We start from the raw sequence: 24146 nt of genomic DNA, 5'->3' as shown, positions 1-24146 counted from the left end.
TAAAGGCAAGCCTTGCATTTTTCTGTAACTGAAGACTCATTACAGGTTTATCACATTGTGTCCTATGTAAAATTCTATTATATATTAATGGTGTTTTGTTTTTTGTTTAAGTTGTAGTTTTAATTCATATTGCTTCATTTTACTAGATAAACACATGTTGGGGTAAAACACCAGTAAAATAATGCAATATGAATTAAAACTACAACTACAACTTTGATCAAAATCTAAAATATCCATTTATTTATCATTATGCACTTGATCATTCCTCATGAAAGCAATTCAATCATCTTTTGATTCTCTCTTGAGGAAAAACGTGTGACTTAACCTTGCTGAACTATTATTATTGAATTGCATTGGTCTTTTTCAACTCATTGTCCTTTATCTTGGTGTCTGTCTATCCATTTTTTTATTGTACTTAATTGTATGTATATATTATCACTTTTGGTTAATAAATATATCATATAGCACACTCAAATAATTTTGGTAAATAATATATAAATAAACTTCTTTTATAGTGCAAATTCTTCATTTTTTTTAATAAGATATTATTTTTATTATAGCGAAATTATTCCTATTATAATGTGATTTAACAATTTTTTAATTCCCCTAAAAAAAACAATTTTTTAATTATAATTTTAAATAATATTAAAAAAAAATGATAAAATGGTAACTCCAATAAATGAAATCAATGATGTAGTTGAAAAAAATAGTTCTATGTCAAAATTATGTATCCTTTGTCCACAAAAGTTGACTCAATTGGTAAATAGTTGACTCGCCCGTAAGGTCATGAGTTCAACTCCCATCATCGTTGTGAGAATATCTTTGGTGTGTGATTTGTAAATACTTTTGTAAACGTGTGTCTCTCGAAAACAACTCATCTAAACTTTTTGGTGTAAAAAAATAAGATGTATTCAACTACAACAACCTTGACTTTTCAGTGCAAATCTAAATATGACAATCTTAGATTTCACACACTCAATTTTGGTGGAGTTTACATACTTTCATTCAAACCAGAATTTATCCCAATTAAAAGAGCTACATTATTCTTTTGCAGTTTTACTTCACCTCAAAACCGCCATCTTCATTATCTTGACAATTACCATCAAAATCAAATCCCATTTAATTTCATAAAAGGATACATAACATATCACGCAAGCTAATTTATACACTTTTAAACTAGCTATTTGTTGAGTTATTTACTGATCTATAAATTAGGATTGTGGTAAGTCTTGTAGGCATTGTGCATACAACAATGGCGGTTCCAAGTCTAATTACTATAAAATTTTCAATACTACTAATCATACTACTCGCATTTGAGGCTAGGGAGACTATAGCTATAGGTTTTAACAATGTAACTGTTACTAAGGTTAGAAAGGCTATACCTATAGCTTCTGGCAAGGTTACTGTTTGGATTCTCAATAAGGTATATGCTCCATATCCAACAAATCCAACAAGCTTGAATGTTCATTGCAAATCTAAAGATAACGATCTTGGATTATGGACACTCAATTTTGGTAAAATTCGCCATTTTTCATTCAAACCACAATTTATCCCATTTAGTCCTACGTTATTCAATTGCAGTTTTACATGGCCTCAAAACCCCCGTGTTTATTATCATGCTGTATACGACCAAAGGTATGACAGATGCTATGATTGCACATGGGAAATATACGGAAATGGAGCCTGTTTGAATCAAAATTGTCGTCCTTGGTAAAGTGTCCAATTAATGGATGCATACAACACTTCAAAGTGGCCGCAAAGGAACGGGTTTGATGATTCAAAACATGCCAGCTTCCAACTTTTTAAAATATTTATTTTAATATATATTGGTTGTAAGAGCTTGGCCTTGTATGTTCAAGGAACTCATTCAAATCTCAGTCGGGGGGACGATTGTAAAATGGTCAGGAGTGCCAATTTAGTCTTTTGCTCTTTGTTTTAAGTGTATCACTAATACGTCATACGTACTCCATAATGCGTCAAGAGATCGGTGATCAACAAAAGAACGGTGCCAATTTAATTCATACTTTGTCTTCCTATTTTAAGTTTTTAACTATTACATGTCAAATTGACAACGCTGCAAATTGATTTATTTTCTAACAGGTGATATTTTATCCTATTAGCGAATCTAGTGATAAGTTTTAACTGTATGAACTTGCATTAGCGTTTTCTGTTGCAGTAGATATGGCTGAAAATCAGCATCAACAAGTTAACTGCTGATTATGGTTATCCATAGTAATTGACTTATTGCATACTATTACTCTAGAATTGAGCTTGTTAAGAACATATAATTTATATAATACATTATCACATGCAGTGTTGTTAAATAGCGGCTATAGCATTATAGTATTTTAGAATTTGAACAAATTGCTATTGTTCTGTGAATCTGCGATACACTATTTAGTATAGAATGTTGTTAAATAGTGGCTATAGCTGTCCTACAGGACTATTGAATAGTGTTGTAGCGGACTTCTAACAAGCATCTATGTCTTGCGATCAGCTATTGACAATACTGATCACATGTCATTTACTATAGTTTAACCGAAATTTTACATATAAATAATGGCTATAGATTTTGTTGATTTATTTTCTGTTCCAACAAAATTGTAGTCTTAGATTGTATAATTCACTAGTGGAGAGATGATTTAACAATTGCGTCAATACATTCTATCAGAGTTCGTTGAACAAGCCAGAGGAAACTTGTGTCCTCAGATGTGCTGAAAAAAACTTGATGCTTTCATCGCAAGTCAGGGTTAAATTTTCAGAGAAAGTAGAAGTTGGCATTAGGTTCAGACAATATTGGAAGCTGGCATTACGTTCAGGATCCAAATAGAAGATTCAAAGAAAGTAGAATGTTGTTGAACAAGGTCTTGTAAATTGTAATGGTGATTCTCTAAATTCTTATAGAAGTTCATGTGAGGTAAAGCATAAATACATATATTGTTTTGAGGTGTAATTAAAACATAAATAGTTTAATACATATAAAAAATTGGGGTCAACAACTATATACTGAAGAAAAATCAAACTATAGTTTTCAACATACCATATAGCTTGGTAAGTACTCCAAAAGATTGAGGCGGAACTAAGAGGGACACAGGGAGGCTATGGCCTCCCCAAAATCCCAAAAAATTCATTTTTAATAGGTATATATACATATTTTAGTTAAAGGTTAAGTTATATATCAATCTTTGTAAATAAATAATATGTGTATGGTGTAGTTTTGTGGTATATGCATGCCTTTCAGGATATGACTCAAGTTTGATCCCTGTTGTGTCCCATTTTGGGTTTTCAACTGTATTTTTTTTAGTTAAAAATATCATAAAAAATTGCACAATGCAGGTGTTGAACAAAGGGTTACAAATGTAAAATCCGATGTTATTTCTGTTTTTATTTTTCTTGTTTTGATTCTAAGACTACTTTTTTTTGTCTTTCTTCTACTGAGTTAGGTTCATGCCCACTCAATTTTTTTCCTTTCTTTTTTCATAAATGAACTTTTAGCTTAAAAAAAGTTATAATCTTCTAACTTTTTTAAGAAAAAAGAAGGAATCATATAAGGGAGTTGTCTACCACTCTTTTTATACAGTTGTCATTTTAATAAGAATTTCTATTTCTATCAAACAAATTAACACTTGTTTTTGTTATATCTTACATGTTGTCCTAAAAGTTGTCAACTTTTGGTGTTTAAATATCATTTCTCGAAATACAAAGAGAGCTGTCAATTTTTAGTTGTCCCAAATGAGTATATAGAAAAGTAGAAGACTCATTGGTAGTAAATTGTGCCGATTTCATCAAATTTAGTAAAATGAGCCTAAAATTCGAATAATTACATGGTGTACAGTATGAAACTATTAAGTGTGAATTTACACTTCAAATTCCTGGGCTGAGCGAGTCATTCTTTTCAACATCCTATATTTGAAAATAAGCTTGGCTGAATATATCGTATTCAAAACTGTTGATGTTACTTCATTTGTTTACATAAAAATTTCATATTAGTTTATCATTTACAAATAAAAGTTTGTAGAAATATATGGATAGTTTATATAGACACTTAATAAGGTAATGTGTTGACAGATATGTGTTATAACAAATAAAATTGACTTCTAAAAAAACAAGTGAAATGCTAACTTATACTTAGGATACATGTTAAGAATTCTACTAATTGAAATTATACATTAGAAATGTGTTAATTTATTGCTCAAAATATAGAATGTTAATTTTTTACAATAATTTTTTACCATTAGTGGAATGCTGAGGGCACAAGTTAGCATGACCAAAAAAACAAAAACAAAAAACTGAATACTTCAACTAAAGGAATATCATAAGAATTGATCCGGTAATTAATAAGAATATTAACTATTTGAAGTTTCCACAAATAATTAAGATGTATTTAGTCTTGATATGTTATACTATTGCATATTGTTGTTAACATTACGTTTGATGATTTAATTCTATGCAGGTAATTCATTGGGATGTGATTGATTGATAATTATTGGTTGATATCGACTTTAAGGTAATTAATCAGGTGAAATAATAATACGATTCTATTACATGAATGGGCATCAATACTTTCTAACATAAACACTGATTTTTACAGGTTTATGTATGAACTATTCCATAATAGAATGATTTGTTTATATGGTAGATGGTAGATTTGCAAATCATATCCTTTTTCTCATTCAAAATCGGAAAGCTGATTCTTCTTTCCTCATTTATGCACATTTATATCACAAATGGGAAATAATTCAATTTTTTTCAAACAATATTTATTCTTGCTGACCAAAATGAAAAAAGTCATTGAACAAATCCCATTTTCATGTGTATAAATTAAGATTGATGCAAGTCTTGTAGACATGTGTATACAATAATGGCAATTCCAAGTTCAATTACCTTAAAGTTTTCAATACTCTTAATCATACTACTTGCATTCGTGGCTAGAGAGACTATAGCTACTATTAACAATAAGGTGCAGGCTCCAACTCTACCAATCTTGCATCTTCGTCATACAACAGTTTCTATTATCAACAAGGTGAAGGCTCCTAATCCAACACCCTTGACTCTTCATTGCAAGTCTAAAGATGACGATCTTGGATTACAAACGATCCATTATAAAAAAGATGTTTACAGGTTTTCATTCACACCAAATTTTTTACCAATTATGCCTACATTATTCTTTTGTAGTTTTAGATGGCCTCAAGATCGCCGTCGTCATTATCTTGAAGTTTTCAACGAAAAGCATATGCCATGCGATAATTGCACATGGGTAATACATGTAAATGGAGGCTGTTTGAATGGACAATGTATTCCTTGGAGAAGCATCCATTAATGGATGCATACGACGCTTCAAAGTGGCCGCAAATAAAGGGGTTGGATGAATTGGGACGTGCCCACCCTTCAACGTTTTAAATTATTTATTTTAATATATATTGGTCATAAGAACTTAGCGTTGTAAAATGGCCAATAGTACCAATTTAATTAATAAAACTTTACCCATAAAAAAATAATAATGTTATCTAAAAACTATGAACATCTACACTTCAATGTTATATATTTGCTGTCTCCCATCGAAACCACCTAAGATGAGATTATACCATCTTTTTCTCTCCAATGATTGAATTTCTAGTGTTATGTTGTCTTGTGTAGAAGTAACATTTTCTGCAGTAGACTTTTATAATGCGCAGTCATTCTAATATGGAAAGTTGTTTGAAACTTACTGTCATATCTCACAAAATATAGGATATGCTACCAAAATATTACTACCAATTAGGCATCTAGGCAATCTCTATTAAAAACACCGTTGTTTAACCGGAACACAAATTTGAACCTATTAATATATTATATTTGGGCTCGTTTTTTAAAATTTTTTAATATATTACTTTTACGATAAAATTTCACCAAATTAAAAAAATAACATCACGAAAAAAAATCCCTAACTCATTTTCATTCTTCATCACGATTCATCACTCTCGTTTTGATCGTTCATCACAATGTTCTTCATCACAACATTCTTCATCACCAATTCATCAAATCTCTATGTTAGAATCAGAATCTGAATCCCTAAATTAGAATCGTGAATAGTATGATTCGTATATCTCACATCTGAATTGTGAATCTTCACGCACACATGAATCCCTAATCAGAATCGTTTCATTTCATCAAGGTTTGGTATTTTTTGCTTATTGATTTTGGTTTCCCATATTCTTTTTTTACATTTCACGGATTCAATTGATAATTCACCACGTTACCTCAAAATGATTCTGAGTTGTTCTACTTGTTTTTGAACCATAGTGAAATAGTGATATTGTGAGATTATTAAATTTGATAATTCTAATGTTTGCTTATGGTGTTATTGTGTTGAGTATGAAGTGTTTGATAATTTCAATCAATGAAATATGACTCTGTTTTGCATTTGTGTGCCTAATTTGACTTTGTTATTGTGTTGCATATTAAGTGTTTGATAATTTTACTCAACGAAGTTTAACTCGCTAATCCTGAGTATCTCCCTAGAAATCAGTTTCAATATGTTTAGTGATCTTCATATTGTATGGCATTAATATTAATGTGAAATTGGGATTGAATTTTATTGATTTTTTTGTTATTGAACTCAAACTCTAATAATATTCTTATTTCAAAAGCTTAATTTTGATTCCTTTTGTGCACATGGAATACAACTAAGGTGTTTGAAGTCCAAATGACACATTGTGGAATTATTGAAAATCAACTCTCTAGCTTAGTGATGCCCTGTATTTTTTATTATTTTTTACTTTGGCAGATAGCTTAATTGATTAAGATCCTAAGAGTGAATTTCATCCGCAACGATCTAGCTCATCGTAGTTGAAGATTTGAACTGTATTGTGTATTGAACATTTTCAACTATCACTGATTTTCAGTCTCAATCTGGAGCATGAATCCAGTTGTCAAGCAATAATGAATTCTTCCCTGGAACCGCTGATCGGATTATCATGGTATCTGGTGCAATCAATGAAGTACTAAGAGTTGTAGAGCTCATTCTTTCAAAGTTGCTCAGTGAGGTAACAACCATGATATTGATTCAATTAGTTACTAGCATAAAAAATATGATATTGATTCAATTAGTTACTAGAATAAAAAATATGATATTGATTCAATTAGTTACTAGAATAAAAAATGTCTTGCATTGCTGGCTTCTGAGCTTAATTTGTTTTATATGATTAGCTTCACAGCGAGGATGACAATGATGTTGAGCTAAAAACAAAAGTGAGACACATTGTTCCTAATGGTTCTTGTGGTGGAATAATTGGGAAGGGAGGTGCTACCATTAGGTACCATTCATTTTCTTTGTCAAGTTGTAGGGCTTACTTGTTTACCATATTTATGTTTTGATTTCAAGAGGTTGTCTCTTATATGAATGCTGGTTCTTTGGTGTCAAAGCTTTTATATCCCTATGACCTATGCTTCCCCTGCAACTAAAAATGAGCATGTTATTGTCAGGCCAACTGTTATTTTTCACCGCATGATTCTTTCTCATTGTTTATTTTTTTAATGTTATTCAGAGATGGGGGTAAAAAGCTTACCTTATCCACTATTTTCCTTTGATCAGGTCATTCATTGAAGAATCTCAAGCTGGCATTAAAATATCTCCTCAAAATAATAGTTACTATGGGCAAAATGATAGGGTAGTAATAGTGATAGGAACTCTCGATGAGCAGATGCGTGCAATTGATTTATATTGTTTCTAAATTAGCTGAAGATCCTCATTATTCATAGTCCATGAGTTCTCCGTTTACATATTCTGGCCATTGTCATTTATTTGTTCCAGATATCTTTAACATCATTGGTTTGAAGATATTGAATCAACTTATTTCTGAGATGAATCAGGTTAGACATTATGTTTGATATCACATTATTCTCATACAACATTTAACATGTTCAGTACTTCCGTAATCTGTATTCTACATAGTTGAACCATTATAGTTAAGTGTGAATCAATTCAACAGATCAAAGATTCCTTAACTTAGCTATTGCATGTTTTGTTTAAGTTATGCTATGCGTTTTCGAACTATGTTCTGTGTGCTAGACTTATGTGTCCTGTCTCAGGCGAATGCTGGTTTAACTGCAACAAAGCATTGAAGGGTAGCTTGCTTCTTTAGGAACCAATATCTTTTTCAAATATTTCAGATATCTTTAACATCATTGGGCCAGTTGAAGAATGATGGTAAAATGGCTATACTCATGCTCCATTTTTTTCCCTGTCTCTTTACTACTTTTTAGTGATCATTCGTTTGTGAGTTGTGATTATGTATTTTGCAGCCATCAGTCAATTGCAAGAACTGGCACTCTCTCTTTCTTTGAAATGTTCATCATTTGATTTTTTGGGGACATCTGATGATGAAAGTTCAAATGAGTTTGACACAGTTCAGGTATCTATTTTTTTAGTTTAATTGATGTTTCGAGGTCCTACCTTATTCCTTCTACACTGGTTCGTTTATTATGCTGTAAATATGGCCAAATGTTTTTCTACACTGGTCCTACCTTATTCCTTCAATACTTTCACCAAATGTTTTTCTGCATTTCAGTTGACTTTGATATTTATTGAGTTTCTATAGCATCCAAAGTTGAAATTGTGTGTTTATAGTTGTTTGTGGAAGTTGTTTTGCACATGATAAGCTTTGAATTCTTGAGTGTATTATATTGCTTGGGCTGAGTCTTTACATTCCTGCGTTTGTGAGATTAAAAAAAATATTTCTGAGTTATTGCCTGATGTGTTTTAAGGTAACTTTACTTGCTTCCTGAAATTTTTTGCAGAGCTTAACAAATGTGGTTAGAGTTTTTAGATAAGGGGGAACATCTATCTAAGATCTAATCTCAAGCATTTAATCCTCAAGAAGAAGAGGTTTATTAAGTTCCAAGCTTATTTATACTTTTTATATTGTACTTGTTTCGTACTCTATCCCCTGCCTTTTTTTTCATTAGTATTGGAAATGTTTTTATTAGTACTCTATATTGTCTTTAGGATTGATAAGCCTCTACAACCTTTGTCTCTCTCACTTTACCAAAACATGTTTACTGAAATTAATTTGAAATAGTCGTAAAAGGTGATCTATAGTTTCAAATTTATGTATTTGTTTGGGATTGGTTCTGGATAGACATTAAATTTTGTAAACTTTAATTTTAAAATGGGTTTACTGGAAATCAGCTGCGGAGTAGCTACGAAATTGGCCATAGCAAATCGCATATTTTCTTGTAGTGTCTCTATGTTTCCTTTTATATAAACTAGGTATATAACGCACTTGTTTGATTAAAATATTGCTTGTAATATCTCTTTTTCGGGATTGCAATGTTGTAGTCATGTTGGGTGTCAATATCGCTTATAAGAAAGGTTGTAATAAAAGTTCACTAAAAATATATGGCTTAATTGCACTTTTGACCCCCTATCTTTGCAAAAGTTGCGGTTACAGCCCCCTAACTAATTTAAATACAAAACAGCCCCCTAAGTATTGATTCTTTGGCAGTTTTGGCCCCCCAAGGCCAAAAAAACTGCCAAAAATGACATGTGTCACCTTACTTAGGGTGCCACATCAGCCTTGGGGGCCAAAACTGCCAAAGATTCAATACTTAGGGGGCTGTTTTGTATTTAAATAAGTTAAGGGGCTGTAACCGCAACTTTTGGAAAGATAGGGGGCTGTAAGTGCAATTAAGCCAAATATATTTTCAATAAAATTAATCAAAGCAAATTATATATATATATATGGGTTAGGATCAAACACTACAACATTTTTTACTTTAGACAACGTCGCAAAAGCGTGGTTAAAGGCACCAAATCCGTTGCCTAAACGTTTAGGTTGCGGTTTCCAGGCACCATGGTGTCACAATTAGTTTGACACCATATCACATCCATTCATTTTATTTAATCCAAAGGCTGAAAACTATAACCAAATTAATTAACATACACCAAATACTCTCTATTATCTAACTAAGAAACGTATCTATCATCATTAATTTATAATCAAGCATTCCATTTTTCCCTAGATTTATTCATTCCCCTTTTTTTATTTCCAAAGATTTATTTATTTTCCCAGATTTCTATCATCATACTCAAACTTCTGTTCTATAAAATGAATGGTAGAACTCATACTATTGGTTATCTTAGTCATGATCACCATCGATGATATTTCTTTGCCTTTATCTCATATATACTCTTTCTTTTTAAATAATTAAGGAAATTGTATTAAAAAAGAAGCGAACAAGCTCGACTAAATTATCAATAGCAGATGTCATCAAACCACCCAAATAATTCTTGAATTGTTCATGCTAATTAGATTATTTTGTCACTTATAGGTCTAATTTTTTTCGGGGACTCATCGTGTCTCATGTTTAACTGAATTAAGATTTATCATGATTTTATAAAAATTTAAAAGTTTGAGTTTGTGCTTATGGCCGAAAGGAAAAATTTAGGGGGAAATTAAAAAGGGTTTGAATCTACCAAAAACAAGAAGGGATTGTTTGATTATGAATCAATGATGATAGATATGTTTCTTAATTAGGTGACAAAAAGTATTTGGTATATGTTAATTAATTTGGTGATAGTTTTAAACCTTTGGATTAAATGAAACGAATGGATGAAATTTGGTGTCAAGAATAAATAAACGATGAAATGGATTTTCTAGAGTCTAACAAAACATGACACTTGATTGACTTCCCTTATAGTTGCAAAACCAATCGGTAGTAATTGGATTTTGAAAAAGGAAACAAAAACCTGATAGGAAGGTTGATGAATACAAGGCTCTCCTTGTAGTCAAAGGTTTTAGAAAAATATAGACTTCTTCGATACTCATTCACCAGTCACTAGAATCAAATCCATAAGAGTACTAGTCCCTTTAGCCGCAGTTCATAACTCGATAGTACTCCAAATGGATTTGAAAGTTGCCTTTTTTATGGTGAACTAGAAGAAGAAATCTATATGGAACAACCTGACAAATTTTGCGATTCATGGACAAGAAAACAAGGTACGTAAGTTAGATAATTCTTTGTGAGGTCTAAAATAAACTCTTAAGGAATGACATGGAAAATTTGACATTATAATGCTATCGAATGAGTATAAAGTGAATGAAAGTGACAAATAATATTTGCACGATCATATGTCTCTATAAAGACGACTGGCTCATATTTGGTTTAAAGGTTCATGTTATGAATTATGTGAAATCATTGTTTATCAACAACATTGATAAGAAAAACCTAGACAAATTTGAAGTAATTCTTGATTTCAAGATTACTAGATCAGAAAAGAGAACTTTTTTGACAAATCTCACAAAGTTGAGAAGATCTTAAGGAAATGTAATTATTTGATCGAAAACTTGCAATCATATATTATGATCCAAGTGTAAGAACACTTGAGATGGAGTTAAACAAATGGAATATGCGAGCATCATTGGCAGTCCTTAGGTAAGGCACTGAATGTATTAGACCCAACGTTACTGATGTCGTCAAACTATTGTGCAAGTTTACTAGTAGACAAATGAGAAGCATTACCATGCTATAGAAAGAGTCATGAGGTGCCTTAAGAAGAATATGACTCTAGGATTACTTCATGAGGAGTAACCTATTGTACTTAAATGGTACAAGATATAAAATAGAACATCCTTCAGATGAGTATTTAGCGACCAGTGACTGCACATTGAGCATCACTGGAGGAATTGTTTGTTAGAAACAAATGATAATTGACTCAGTCCACTATGGAATGAATCTGAGATGAGAACACTAAAGAAAACTAGTGAAGAAGCAAGTTGATAAGATGCTTGTTAGTTGAGAACCCTTAGTGGGTAAAACCGTTGCCAAAAATGTTGATTCATTGTGATAGTTTGTAGCTATTACAAAAATAGAGAATCGTTAGTATAATGGAAAGAGACGATAATTATGGCATGAACACATAAAGGGTTAGAGAGCTAACTACTCTAAAGGAACGGTTAAAGTAAATCATGTACGTACTGATAAAGAATTAGTCAAGCCTTTGACGAAAGGAATTACTATAAAGAAAGTCCTAAGCAACAATAACTTTAAAAAAATAGTAATAAATTTAAATAAAAAGAATAATTATTATTATTTATATTCTTACGGAATATGAATATTGCATAAATATTCACATGAAAAAAATAGTCATATACAATAAAAAAGGAATGCTAGCAACACTCTCTTTTGAGCACTCTCTCTAGCACTGACTCTTTTATTGGGTAAAATCAATGTATATCCCACCACTTTATGTGGGTTCCATTTCCAAAGTGTAGGTCCCACATTGATTTCAATCATTGAAGTTCATGTGCTTCAATCATTGTTATCTGATAGTGATCGTACCTGATCAGAAGGTGACTGTTGGTGCTTTGAATACGGTGGTTGTGACGGTGGTGGAATGCGTCAGAATGCTTCTTGGAGTGGATGGGGGGTGTGTACCTGCAGGCACTCCGACGCTCAAGTCAGTAGAGATCAGAGAGTGAGGGTTTAGAAGGAAGAGAGATTCTCCCTTGGGGATTGCATTGAGTCCCCTATTTATAGAGGTGGAGGGCTGCAGAGCCGTTGTAATGGCACACCTGGCTCTGGCGGTTACGAAATCGTGGGAAGTGTAACCGCCAGAGAGTTTATTGCGGGAACGTGCAGAGAGACGTTGTGGCTCGTTTGAACCGGTCTCGCTCGCTCCGTGCACCCCCCTCGCGGAGAGGGGGTGTGTCGCAAGTGACGTTGCCAAACGTGGAGTTTGGGCTTTGGATTGTATTGGGCCTAAGTAATGGGTCAAAGATCCTTTTGGCCGGTCCAGAACAGATAGATATATCAGCATTGCCCTGATTTTATTTTCTTTTGTTTCCTATATGCACTTCTAACAAAATATGTTAGAGTATTGATTGTATGTTTGATTTGAAGGCAAGTCTTGCATTTTGCTGTAACTGATAATGAGTGAAGCCCTTATTTCAACTAACTAGGTAAAGCATAAATACATATATTTTTTTAGGTGTAATTGAAACTTCTTTTTTTGAAGTAAGTGTAAATAAAACATGGCAACTGCTAAATTGTGCCCTGAAGGGCTCATGTTAAGAAACTCATTATAGAAATATACGTATCAATCTTTGTAAATAAATAATATGTGTATGGAGTAGTTTTGCGGTATATGCACGCCTTTCAGGATATGAACTCAAGTTCGATCCTTGTTGTGTCCCATTTTGGCTTTTCAACTGTATTTTTTTTTTAATTCAAAATATCATAAAAAATTGCACAATGCAAGTGTTGAACAAAGGGTTACAAATGTAAAATCCGATGTTATTTCTGTTTTTATTTTTCTTGTTTTGTTTCTAAGACTACTTTTGAGAGTTTTTTATTTTCACTTTTTTTTGTCTTGTTTCTTCTTCTGAGTTAGGTTCATATGTCCCCTCAATTTTTTGCCTTTCTTTTTTCATATTTGAACTTTTAGCTTTAAAAAAAGTTATAATCTTCTAACTTTAAAAAAAGTTATAATCTTCTAACTTTTTTAAGGAGAGAGAGAGAGAGAGAGAGAGAGAGAGAGAGAGAGAGAGGTGATCGAAGGAATCATATAAGAGAGTTGTCTACCACTCTTTTTATACAGTTGTCGTTTTAATTAGAATTTCTATTTCTATCAAACAGATTAACACTTGTTTTTTTATATATCTTACATGTTGTCCTAGAAGTTGTCAACTTTTGGTTGTTTAAATATCATTTCTCGAAATACAAAGAGAGTTGTCAATTTTTAGTTGTCCCAAATGAGTATATAGAAAAGTAGAAGACTCATTGGTAGTAAATTGTGCCGATTTCATCAAATTTAGTTAAATGAGCCTAAAATTCGAATAATTACATGGTGTATAGTATGAAACTATTAAGTGTGAATTTACACTTCAAATTCCTGGGCTGAGCGAGTCATTCTTTTCAACATCCTATAATTGACATACATATAGGAAAAATAATCAGCAATTAATATTAATGTTTTTCATTCAAGTGTTGCAGATTGTTGCAGATAAATGTTGGTTTCTTCATAAAGCCAAAGTAGACAAATATTATTATAGATTTGAAAATAAGTTTGGCTGAATATATCGTATTCAGAAGTGTTGATGTTACTTCATTTGTTTACATAAAAATTTCATGTTAGTTTATCATTTACAAATAAAAGTTTGTATAGAAATATATGGATAGTTTATATAGACACTTAATAAGGTAATGTGTTGACAGATATGTGTTATAACATTTTTGGTCCCTTAACTATTTAGGTAGTATCGCTTTGGTCCCTTAATTAAAATTCGATTTATTTTGGTCCCTTAATGTCTCTCCATTACACATTTTGGTCCTTTCCGTTAGTTTTAATTCAAAAACGTTAGATTCGCTCATATTGCCACTGCACATACATCCAATTAAATTGCATCATATTGCCACTTTATAGATTCGCTCGTAAAATATGTTCACAAATATCTACATGGCGTGATTTTATTGAATGTGTGTAAAAAAAATATTGTAGGTGTATACAAATTAAATCTTAGAACAAAATGTTTATAATTGTTCAGGATTGGCACAAGGCCGAGAATCCACATTATATAAGACACAATACACAAAAGACCAAACCAATTCTCTCCAATCTTAAACCCCCTCCACTCCATAACATTTCAATGGCTTCATCAGAGCTAAGAACATGGATGTGCGAAACGTTGACGCACGCCGTTCATAACGAACCCTCCGTTACTCTCCAACGACTCCTCATCGGTGCCTGTTAAAAGCATCATCCACTACAATGCAACATACACATTCTTTCCAATTTTACACATTTGATCACTCTTTGCTCTCTACATCTATCTCAACATAAGTTGTTCTATCTCGACCAACTCTTCTCTAGATAAGATCAATAGCTAAGCTAGTTTTTTTTTTTTAGGATATAAGGATACAATATGTTACTTTATTTCATTGTTAAGATTGTGCAAAATAGAAAATATGTGGAGGTGAAAACATATGTGGAGGTGTAATCCGGTACCCCTTTTCTTACTTCTAATTAAATTTTAGAAAGATACGAAACCAATACATACATTTTATATCATAAGAAAATCCAAACAGCAAAATAATAACATTTTTACCTTAAAATTTTGTTTCTTTTCACTTCAATTTGTTTTTATTCTTTACTAATTTTTGTTGAGGGTTTTTCATTGACGATTAGTCACTTTCTACTAGTAGATCTTCTGGTATCCAAATTTGTCGGAATTGGATCCTATCAATCCCATGGTCAAAGGTTCCCAACTAATTAAATGAGATGAGAGTGACATTTTAATTTACATATTTTATTTAACTTTATAGTCACTGTTTTCTAGTTCTACTTCTACTACCAACTTAGTACCGTTGTTAATTTTTTATGTCATTATCGTTGCCTTTTAAAAGGTAATTTTGTTTAGCCCTTTTCAGCTATTTTTACAGCTTCATTTGTTAATTTCATGATGTTGTTCCGTAAAGTTAAAAAAAATGTATATGGCTCCGTTTGGCAATAGTGATTTTCACTTCTTGATATTATTAATCAAATCAAAGCGTGTATTATTAGTATATTTTCAAAACATCCACATGTTTGATGTAGATGATTATTATTTTATTTTTTTTGACAAATGATGTAGATGATTGTTAAAAAAAAGTATACAAGACAATTTTAATTCTTATTTCAAGGTTTCGGCTAATCCCACATTTTCTGTGACATCTCTATATATTTGGCTGCTGCTGATGAATGGACTTCTGATTTTGTCAAAGTAAAAATTCGGTTCAATTTTGTGTATAATGAAAGGGTAATAGTATTTAAATTTATCTGTACAATTCGGTTCAATTTTTTTGGTTTTTATAAAATAGTTTTGATATTTTATTTGTTTTGATTTATTTTAATCAATAATATTGATTATTAGTGAATAATAACAATTTGATGCAATTCGATTAAAAGACTATTTCGGTTTGAAAAAGTACATTATTGTTATGAATATAATAAGTGGATATCCACAAACCCTTGTACTTATCTCTTTAGTGACATTATATTACTTATCCGCTAAGTCACACATATTTGTAGTTATCATTTAAGTACTTAACTCTTAAGTCATATCATTGTACTTCTCTATAAATAGAGACCACATGTAATATATTGGACATCACAAGAGAATAATAGAATAATCTCTCTTCACTTTCTTTCTCCTTCTCTACTTCTCTCTACTTTATTCTTGTTCCTATTTCTTTAGTTTTATAACACGTTATCAGCACGACGCTCTAACCAATTGAGGTATGCAATTCTTCTTAATCTATTTTTTATGTAAATAAAATTTAATTTTTGTATCGATGATTATAGACTATACTGTTACAATTCCATCAATTCGAATCAGTGCCTAATAGATACACTAAATCATTATTATGTGAATTGTATTATATTATTGTGTTTATTTATTCCATATGCAATCCTGAAGTATTGCATAAGGATTGATCTCATATTACAAAATCAAAGAGATCTATTATATGGTTCCTGAAGAACTCAATATTACTCTATGTGAATTCTGGAAGAATTCAAAAGTGTGGTTCATGAAGAACTCACTATTATTTTTTTGTGAATTCCTGAAGAATTCAAAATCGTAGTTCTTGAAGAACTCAATATTATTCTCTATGAATTTCTAAAAAAATTCAACAGCGTAGTTCCCAAAGAACTTAATATTTTTTGCTTTGAATTCCTGAAGAATTCAAAAGCGTTATCTATGAAGGACTACTTGGAGAATTGATTTTATGGTTTAAATTTATTGCATAGTTCTTGAAGAACTTAAAAATCAATCTTTATCCTCCATGAATTCCTAAAGAATTCAATAGTGATGCATCCCTAATGGATTGCACAAAGAATTGATTTGATTTTGAGTAGTTATTGAATAACATAAAAACTCAATTTTTATTCTCCATGAACTCCCGAAGAATTCAATTAAATCCAATGATATGCATCTCTGAAGGATTGCACAAATAAATTAGAAGTTATATAGTTCTTGAAGATCTAATTTTAATACTTGAATTCAATTTAGCTATGTTGCTAAATTTTATTTTAATTTGTGATTAGTTGAAAATTTCCACAAAAAGGATTGTTATATGAATTGTTTGTTTAACCAATAGCATATATGATTTTTGAAATTGAAAATTGTTTCATATAGGATGAATTCTACATATTTTTGTAACAAACTTTCATAACAAATTTTCGTTCAAAACAAATTTTATGGAACAAATTAATAAAAGATTAGTCTGTGAATAAATTCTAGTTTTTGTAACATACACCCCTATAAATATATTAATTTGTTGCCTAATTTTTGAATGATTTTTTTTTGTTATGTGAATCTTCAAAAACATATTGATTTGGTACATAAATCTCTAATGCTTTTAATTTTATCTTTGAAAATTTTAGTTTCTATATTTTAAATTGTTATGTAACAAATTAATGTAACAAACTATTTAATGAGAAACATTTTTTTGTTACGAATGTAACAACCTTGCAACAAATTTGGGATAGAAGTAACAAATTATTGTAAACCTGAAGTTTACATATTATATTATTTGTGCAATGGAAGCACTATTATTGTAAACCTGAAGTTTACAATTTATATTATTAGTGCAATGGAAGCACATGTTATTGTAAACCCGAAGTTTACAAATTGTTGGCAAGACCGGTTGGGTTATCCCGGATCTATTATGATGCATAAACTAGTTGAAAAAAATGGATATATATTGAAGAGCCAGAAGATTCTTCAATCTAGTAACTATTGTATGTTACTAGTTCCCATAGGAAGTTGGCAATTTAAAAGAACGAGTCTCTCACTTACATAAGGTGATATTTAAATTAATACACTGATCATGTGAATCACTTGGATATTATATGATTTGAATCGATGCATCAACTAAATGATCACATGTATGGTTATTGTTAACTCACAACCAGAAGTTTGTGAGATTACTTTGTCAACAAATTTGACTAAGAGTTTATTTTCTGAATTTTTCAGAAATCATTTGATAACTATCATTTGTAACTGATATTGAACAACTTGTAGCATATGCTCATAAAAATGGACTTGAAGATCCATTCTTTAGACGTCTAAAGTTAATTGTATGATTGATACTTATCAGACCATACCTTATAAACTCTATTTTGGTTATGAGATCATGCCTTATAAACTCAATTTTGGGAATCAATAATCTTGTATATTGAGATATTTATTTGCATCAAGCCAACACATTACTATATGTAGGGGTGGGAATAGGCCAGGCCAGGCCAGGCTTTGATAGGCCTGAGCCTGGCCTACGAAAAAATTTACAGGCCTGAGCCTGGCCTATGGCCTATCATAGGCCGTTTTTCTGGGCCTGGCCTGGCCTATTTAAAAGCCTGGACTGGCCTGAAAGCCTACTTACAGGCCTACTTTATATTAAGGTCATCAAATAGTTCATTTAGCCTACTAAATAAGCTAAACAAGCCTTAAAGCCTACTTAAAAGCCTATTTAACTACAAGTAAATTTTAACTAGATTAAAGCCTACTTAAAAGCCTATAACAACAAAGCCTATTAAGGGACTAATAGATAGAGAAAAAGATATTTATATTTTTAATATATGCAATTATTTTAATATAAAAAAACATTTTTTAATAAATAGTATTAATAGGCCAGCCTATTAGGCTTAACAGGCTTTTCTGGAAGCCTAAGCCTGGCCTATTTAACTAAACAGGCTTTTTAAAAAGCCTAAGCCTAGGCCTATCTACGAAACAGGCCAGGCCAGGCCAGGCCAAAACAGGCCAGGCCGTAGGCCCCTGTAGGCCGGCCTGGCCTATTCCCAACCCTAACTATATGTAAGTTCTCCCTTTAATTTATCATTGGTTTAAGGTTAACAACCTGATATTTCTCATCTAAGTGAATTTTTGGATGTGTTGTGTATGTCACAATTGCTCCAATATAATGCACTATGATAAATCTTGAAAGAATATTGGGAAAATATATTTGATATAAATCTTCATCTATCATTAATTGTATTGAGCCAACTTGTTTACAACCTAGTAGGTTGATTATCAATTGATGGAATAGTTTTCCCAATATTAGGGGGAGTGATAAAATTGTGAACCTGAAGTTCAAATAAATTATTTGAAAGGAAATATTATTGTCTCGTCTTGATCCTCAAGATATAACACATTTGCAAAGGTAAACAAATCTAATATTAGCTGCTAAAAACGAAATAGATATCCATATAAGATAATCTAATATTGCAAATGAGTCTCAGTCGTGCCTAAAGCATGATAGATCAATCGGTTCCAAATATAAAAAGCCTTGAATAAGAAAAGAAGCTTAAAGGAAAGATAACCCAAACGAGGATATAGAAACTCTAAAAGAGTTTTCTGACATAATTGATTTTTCAGTTCCAGAAGAACTAATCAGGTACCTGAAACTTATAAAATATTGATAAATTATGTCATGAATAAAAGATCTCAATGGAATGAGATGGAACCGAAATGAAGTCAACGTTGACGTGTTTTTGCATATAATATAGCGCTATATGTGATAAGTAATAATGAGGATCATGTGTTAAAGTCGACTAAAGATTATAGATAAAGAAAATATCTACATAATGAAAAGAGACAATTCTAGTGAAATCAAACTCGCTTCATGAAGCAGATTTTGTTTGGACTTGTAGTCCGCACACTTGAAGGTGTGAAGTTAAATGACTATATATGATTTTTCACGCGAAAAGGGAATTAGTATGGTAATATACATATATATAGAGTTTGATATGTTCACCTAAAGTGAATTGGTAAATATCTACCATTTATTTTTAAGAAACATATTGTTTAAGACATATTCACCTGAAGTGAATTCAAGAACTTTTTCACACTTGATTAAGTTCAATAGCACATGAAAGGCTCAAATTATATTAAAGATGTGTTACAATTTATTTGTATATGGCTCACTTGATAGAGATGATTATATGAAACTCCCTTAAGGATTTCATTTGTGTGAGATACATTATCAAAACTATTGGAAAGATGACATCATTTGTCCATTTTAAGGATATGGAAATGAATTTGTTATAATCGATTTTATGATAATGGTATAAAATATTATTAGAACTCCTGAAGAGATTCTAAAATTTGTTATATAAATGTTGATATGGACAAATTTAATTGATTATACACTAGAATGATTGAGATGTCACTTGACGTAAGTAAAAACCATGTCCTCAAAAAAATTATGAACAACTTGAATTGATCAAGTGAGGACACTAATGTATTTTACTTATTATATATATCGTGGTATTTTGTTTTTGTCAATATTAGTAAATGCAGATAATCAAGGAAGTGGAGAATGTTCTTTATTAAGGATTATGATTTTATACATACAAGAAACTTGCAGTTTTCTAATTTTGAAAGGAGGTTCTTTCAACAACTCAATATGAAGATATCTCAAGAGCTGCTAATTTAGAGAAGAATATGGAGATAAATTAGATCTTTCTACAAAGTCACCATCAAGTGAAGCTTTTGAGTAACAAGCATAAAAGATTATTTGACTTTCTTCATCTCATATATAATTTTTTTTATGAGGGGGAGACAAAAATGTGTTATGCACTCTTTTTCCCTTAACCATGGTTTTATCCCATTGGTTTTCCTGGTAAGGTTTTTAACGAGGCAGATTATGACACAAAAGGATGTTGTACTCTTTTTCCTTCACTAGAATTTTTTCCCACTGGGTTTTCCTCTAGTAAGGTTTTAATGAGGCATATCCTTGATGGACATCCAAGGGGGAGTGTTATGAATATAATAAGTGGATGTCCACAAACCCTTGTACTTATCTCTTTAGTGACACCATATTACTTATCCGCTAAGTCACGCATATTTGTAGTTATCATTTAAGTACTTAACTCTTAAGTCATATCATTGTACTTCTCTATAAATAGAGACCACATGTAACATATTGTACATCACAAGATAATAATAGAATAATCTCTCTTCACTTTCTTTCTCCTTCTCTAATTTTCTTTACTTTATTCTTGTTCCTATTCCTTTAGTTTTATAACAATTATGATTTTGTATGAAATGTCACAATTTTTTTTAGAGATTTACTTTTCCCACCCTACTGCCTTCTCGCACGCCCTGCAAAAATTCCAAAAATACCCCTGGTCCGGATTACGTAATTCGGACAAGATTGTTAGTGATTTCCGGAATATGAAATCCGAACCAGATGTTGTGTGCTTTTTTGTGTCTTTCTTTGATGTCAAGGGTCTCTGTTGACCGTTATATGGACCCCACACAAGTTGCAATGCAATTGCAGGGTTCATATGAACGGTCAACAATGACCATGACACCACCGACACCCCTAAAAAACTAGAAACATTTGAAGAAAATGGAAGAAAAGAGGTGAAGTGAAGAATGAATGTATTTGTTGAAGATGGAAGCCTATTTATAACCTAAAACAAGTCCTAGGTCATTAATACAGTCAATGAAAACGTGTTAGTGGTTGCAACCGTCCAAACCCACATTAATGGCTCTCTTTGAAAAGAATCCAAGCTCTCTTTCAAAAGAATCCAATGCTGAAGCGTTCCGGATTTTACATTCCGGAATGCCCTTAGCCCTACAAGAAGTTCCAACTTTTCCCTCGTTCACCATTATCCCATTAATCCGGATTTTATATTCCGGAAAACAGACGTACATTCCGGATTTTATATTCTGGAATGCGTCAGTCATGGCCGGTGGTCTGCACCACATGTTTTTGTTGGTGGTCAAGTCAAAAAAACGTGTTTCACCACGTTTTTTGACTGCATTTATGGCCTCCCAACCGTTTTTGACCCACCCCTCCCTATAAATAGCCTTCCAAACCCCACCATTTCTCACACCATCCTCTCCTCCTCTTCTTCCTTCTACAACCATGGTTTTCTATCGTTGGCCTTTCATAGGTAAGAGCCTCGTTGAAAACTTTCAGGGTTTGTATGAACGGTCAATGAGGATGGAACCGCGCTGCAACTAAGTGCAGTTCATCTGAGGGTCATGTAGGTCAGTGTAGTTCTTAGCTTCGCCTGTCTGGGTGTAAGTTTGAGCACCCCCCACCTCCCTCAGGGGCATTGTTTTCTTCTTCCCGCCCTCCTCTTCCCTCCTCCTCCGGTTTTCCTCCAATAGCCAAACTACTGGCATGTCCTATCACATACTAGTGGTTAGGCTCTTAGGAGATTAGAATTAGGCTCTTAGGAGATTAGAAATAGATTTAGGATCTTATGTAATAAACTTAAAAAGCTTGAAAATTATTGTAATGTATTGTTCATATATTAATAAAATGAGTTGTTTTTATGTTTGTGTCTTTTTATTTCTGTTTTTTATTTTATTCGCATTTTATTTTACGAATTGTAGAGCTTAAAATTGCAAAAGTTCTGCTAAAATACTATTCCGGATTTTAAAATCCTGAAACATCTGAAAAATTCTAACAATTCAATCCATAATACAAAATCCGGACCAGGGGTAAAATTGGAAGAAAAAAAATAGGGCGTGCGAGGAAAGGCATAAGGTGGGAAAAGTAATACTCTTTTTTTTTTATTGCTGCAAAACTACCATAATTAGGACTTTGAAAGAACTCAAACTAAAAGATGGGTTTCGGGTTGTCTAAGCCCATTATTTCAAGCCCCGTTGTTCTTCTCTTTTTAGAAAATTGCTTTTTTGACATAGGAAACTTCACAATGACACAAATAAAATACTTAAATGCCCCCAGCGATAGTTAACTACCGTTCTGCAAACTGGCGGTAGTTAACTGCCGCTGGCACTCAGCGGTAGTTAACTACCGCTGAATTCATTTGTCAGTTTATGCCTATTACTTATTCCTTATTTCCATAACTCACGGTGAATAAGGAACTGCAAAATCTTCTCTTCCTTTACCTCAAAATCTAAACTTCATTTCCCCGACATCATTCACTTATGTAAAGGTTCTGTTTTTAATCACCAAAAGGTTCTGTTTTTAATCACCAAACAGTCAATCACCGCATTAATCAAATCTAAAAAAAACAAAATCACACCCATGATTACAAAATTCACTAGTAACACCCTTTATAAGTTTCCACCCCTAATTTGCTAAACAATTGATGACATCATTATATAAAATCAAAAAGCATATGAATCATGTGATGAGAATAATTTGGAATAGTTCATACTGGCCCACAAGAGTAGCAAGAGTAACAAGATTCAGTGGTATATGAAAGTGATCTATAAACAAGGAAAGTAGCAAGATTCAGTGGTATATGAAAATGGAATCAGGTATTATGTCTGAGGTGAAGGAAGAGAAGAAGGGTGTTGTCTGAGGTGAAGGAAGAGCAGAATTTGAAAACGTACATATGTTGTATAGGCATAAACTGAAAAATGAAGTCAGCGGTAGTTAACTACCGCTGAGTGCTAGCGGCAGTTAACTACCGCCGGTTTGCAGAACGGTAGTTAACTACCGATGGGGGCATTTAAGTATTTTACTTGTGTCATTGTGAAGTTTCCTATGTCAGAAAAGCAATTTTCCTCTTTTTATTCTTTAATAACCTTTTCTTCTTTGTTTCTTCTTATTTTTTTAACGTTTTTTTCTTTAACTAAATTGAATATTAGTTTTTTTTATTAAATCAATGAATCTTAAATAAAGTAAGTTTAGGAAATAATGTTAATTTATATTTTTAGATTTTTTATATATTTTTTTGGTGATTGAATCATCATATTTTATCCGGTTAAATGTCTATACAAGTGTTATAAGGACCGAGGTATACAACCGAGTCATCCGATTTAAACCGATTCAGTCATGCGGTTCAACCATTGAATATTAGTTTTTTTTATTAAATCAATGAATCTTAAATAAAGTAAGTTTAGGAAATAATGTTAATTTATATTTTTAGATTTTTTATATATTTTTTTGGTGATTGAATCATCATATTTTATCCGGTTAAATGTCTATACAAGTGTTATAAGGACCGAGGTATACAACCGAGTCATCCGATTTAAACCGATTCAGTCATGCGGTTCAACCAGTGACCCAATGGTTCAACCATTGAACCAGTGACTCAATGACCTTACCGAGTCGATTGCCGAGCCGAGTTTTAAAACTATGCATATGATGCTAAAAGATAAAGAAATAACAAATAATTTGAGCAATTTTAAAATTAG

The 24146-nt window shown here is 31.9% G+C and overlaps 2 protein-coding genes across 2 annotated transcripts; both read left to right on the top strand.

Annotated features, from left to right (window-relative positions):
- The first annotated feature begins 1252 nt into the window (after positions 1–1252).
- LOC146926876 (S-protein homolog 5-like) lies at positions 1253–1714 on the top strand. The gene has a single exon (XM_085706982.1). The coding sequence runs from the start codon at positions 1253–1255 to the stop codon at positions 1712–1714; it is 462 nt and encodes a 153-aa protein (XP_085563108.1).
- A 5173-nt stretch (positions 1715–6887) lies between these two features.
- Positions 6888–8543, top strand: LOC146926875 (protein BTR1-like). The gene is made up of 5 exons (XM_085708108.1): positions 6888–7025; positions 7189–7295; positions 7574–7851; positions 8071–8188; positions 8284–8543. Exons 1-3 carry the CDS (start codon positions 6957–6959, stop codon positions 7710–7712), a joined length of 315 nt encoding a protein of 104 aa, XP_085564234.1. The 5' UTR covers positions 6888–6956; the 3' UTR covers positions 7713–7851; positions 8071–8188; positions 8284–8543.
- Positions 8544–24146: the final 15603 nt, after the last annotated feature.

This window comes from Medicago sativa, chromosome 4 (genome assembly GCF_051527215.1).
Source record: "Medicago sativa cultivar Bolivia chromosome 4, Bolivia_mono, whole genome shotgun sequence".
NCBI lineage: Eukaryota > Viridiplantae > Streptophyta > Magnoliopsida > Fabales > Fabaceae > Medicago > Medicago sativa.
Note: the sequence above shows the minus strand (reverse complement) of the source record. Positions and strands in the feature narration are given on the sequence as shown.

Coding starts and splice junctions, on each gene's coding strand:
- LOC146926876 (XM_085706982.1), top strand. CDS start 1,253: ATGGCGGTTCCAAGTCTAATTACTATAAAATTTTCAATACTACTAATC.
- LOC146926875 (XM_085708108.1), top strand. CDS start 6,957: ATGGTATCTGGTGCAATCAATGAAGTACTAAGAGTTGTAGAGCTCATT. Junction 7,026..7,188: donor TTTCAAAGTTGCTCAGTGAG/GTAACAACCATG, acceptor TTATATGATTAG/CTTCACAGCGAGGATGACAA. Junction 7,296..7,573: donor AAGGGAGGTGCTACCATTAG/GTACCATTCATT, acceptor TCCTTTGATCAG/GTCATTCATTGAAGAATCTC.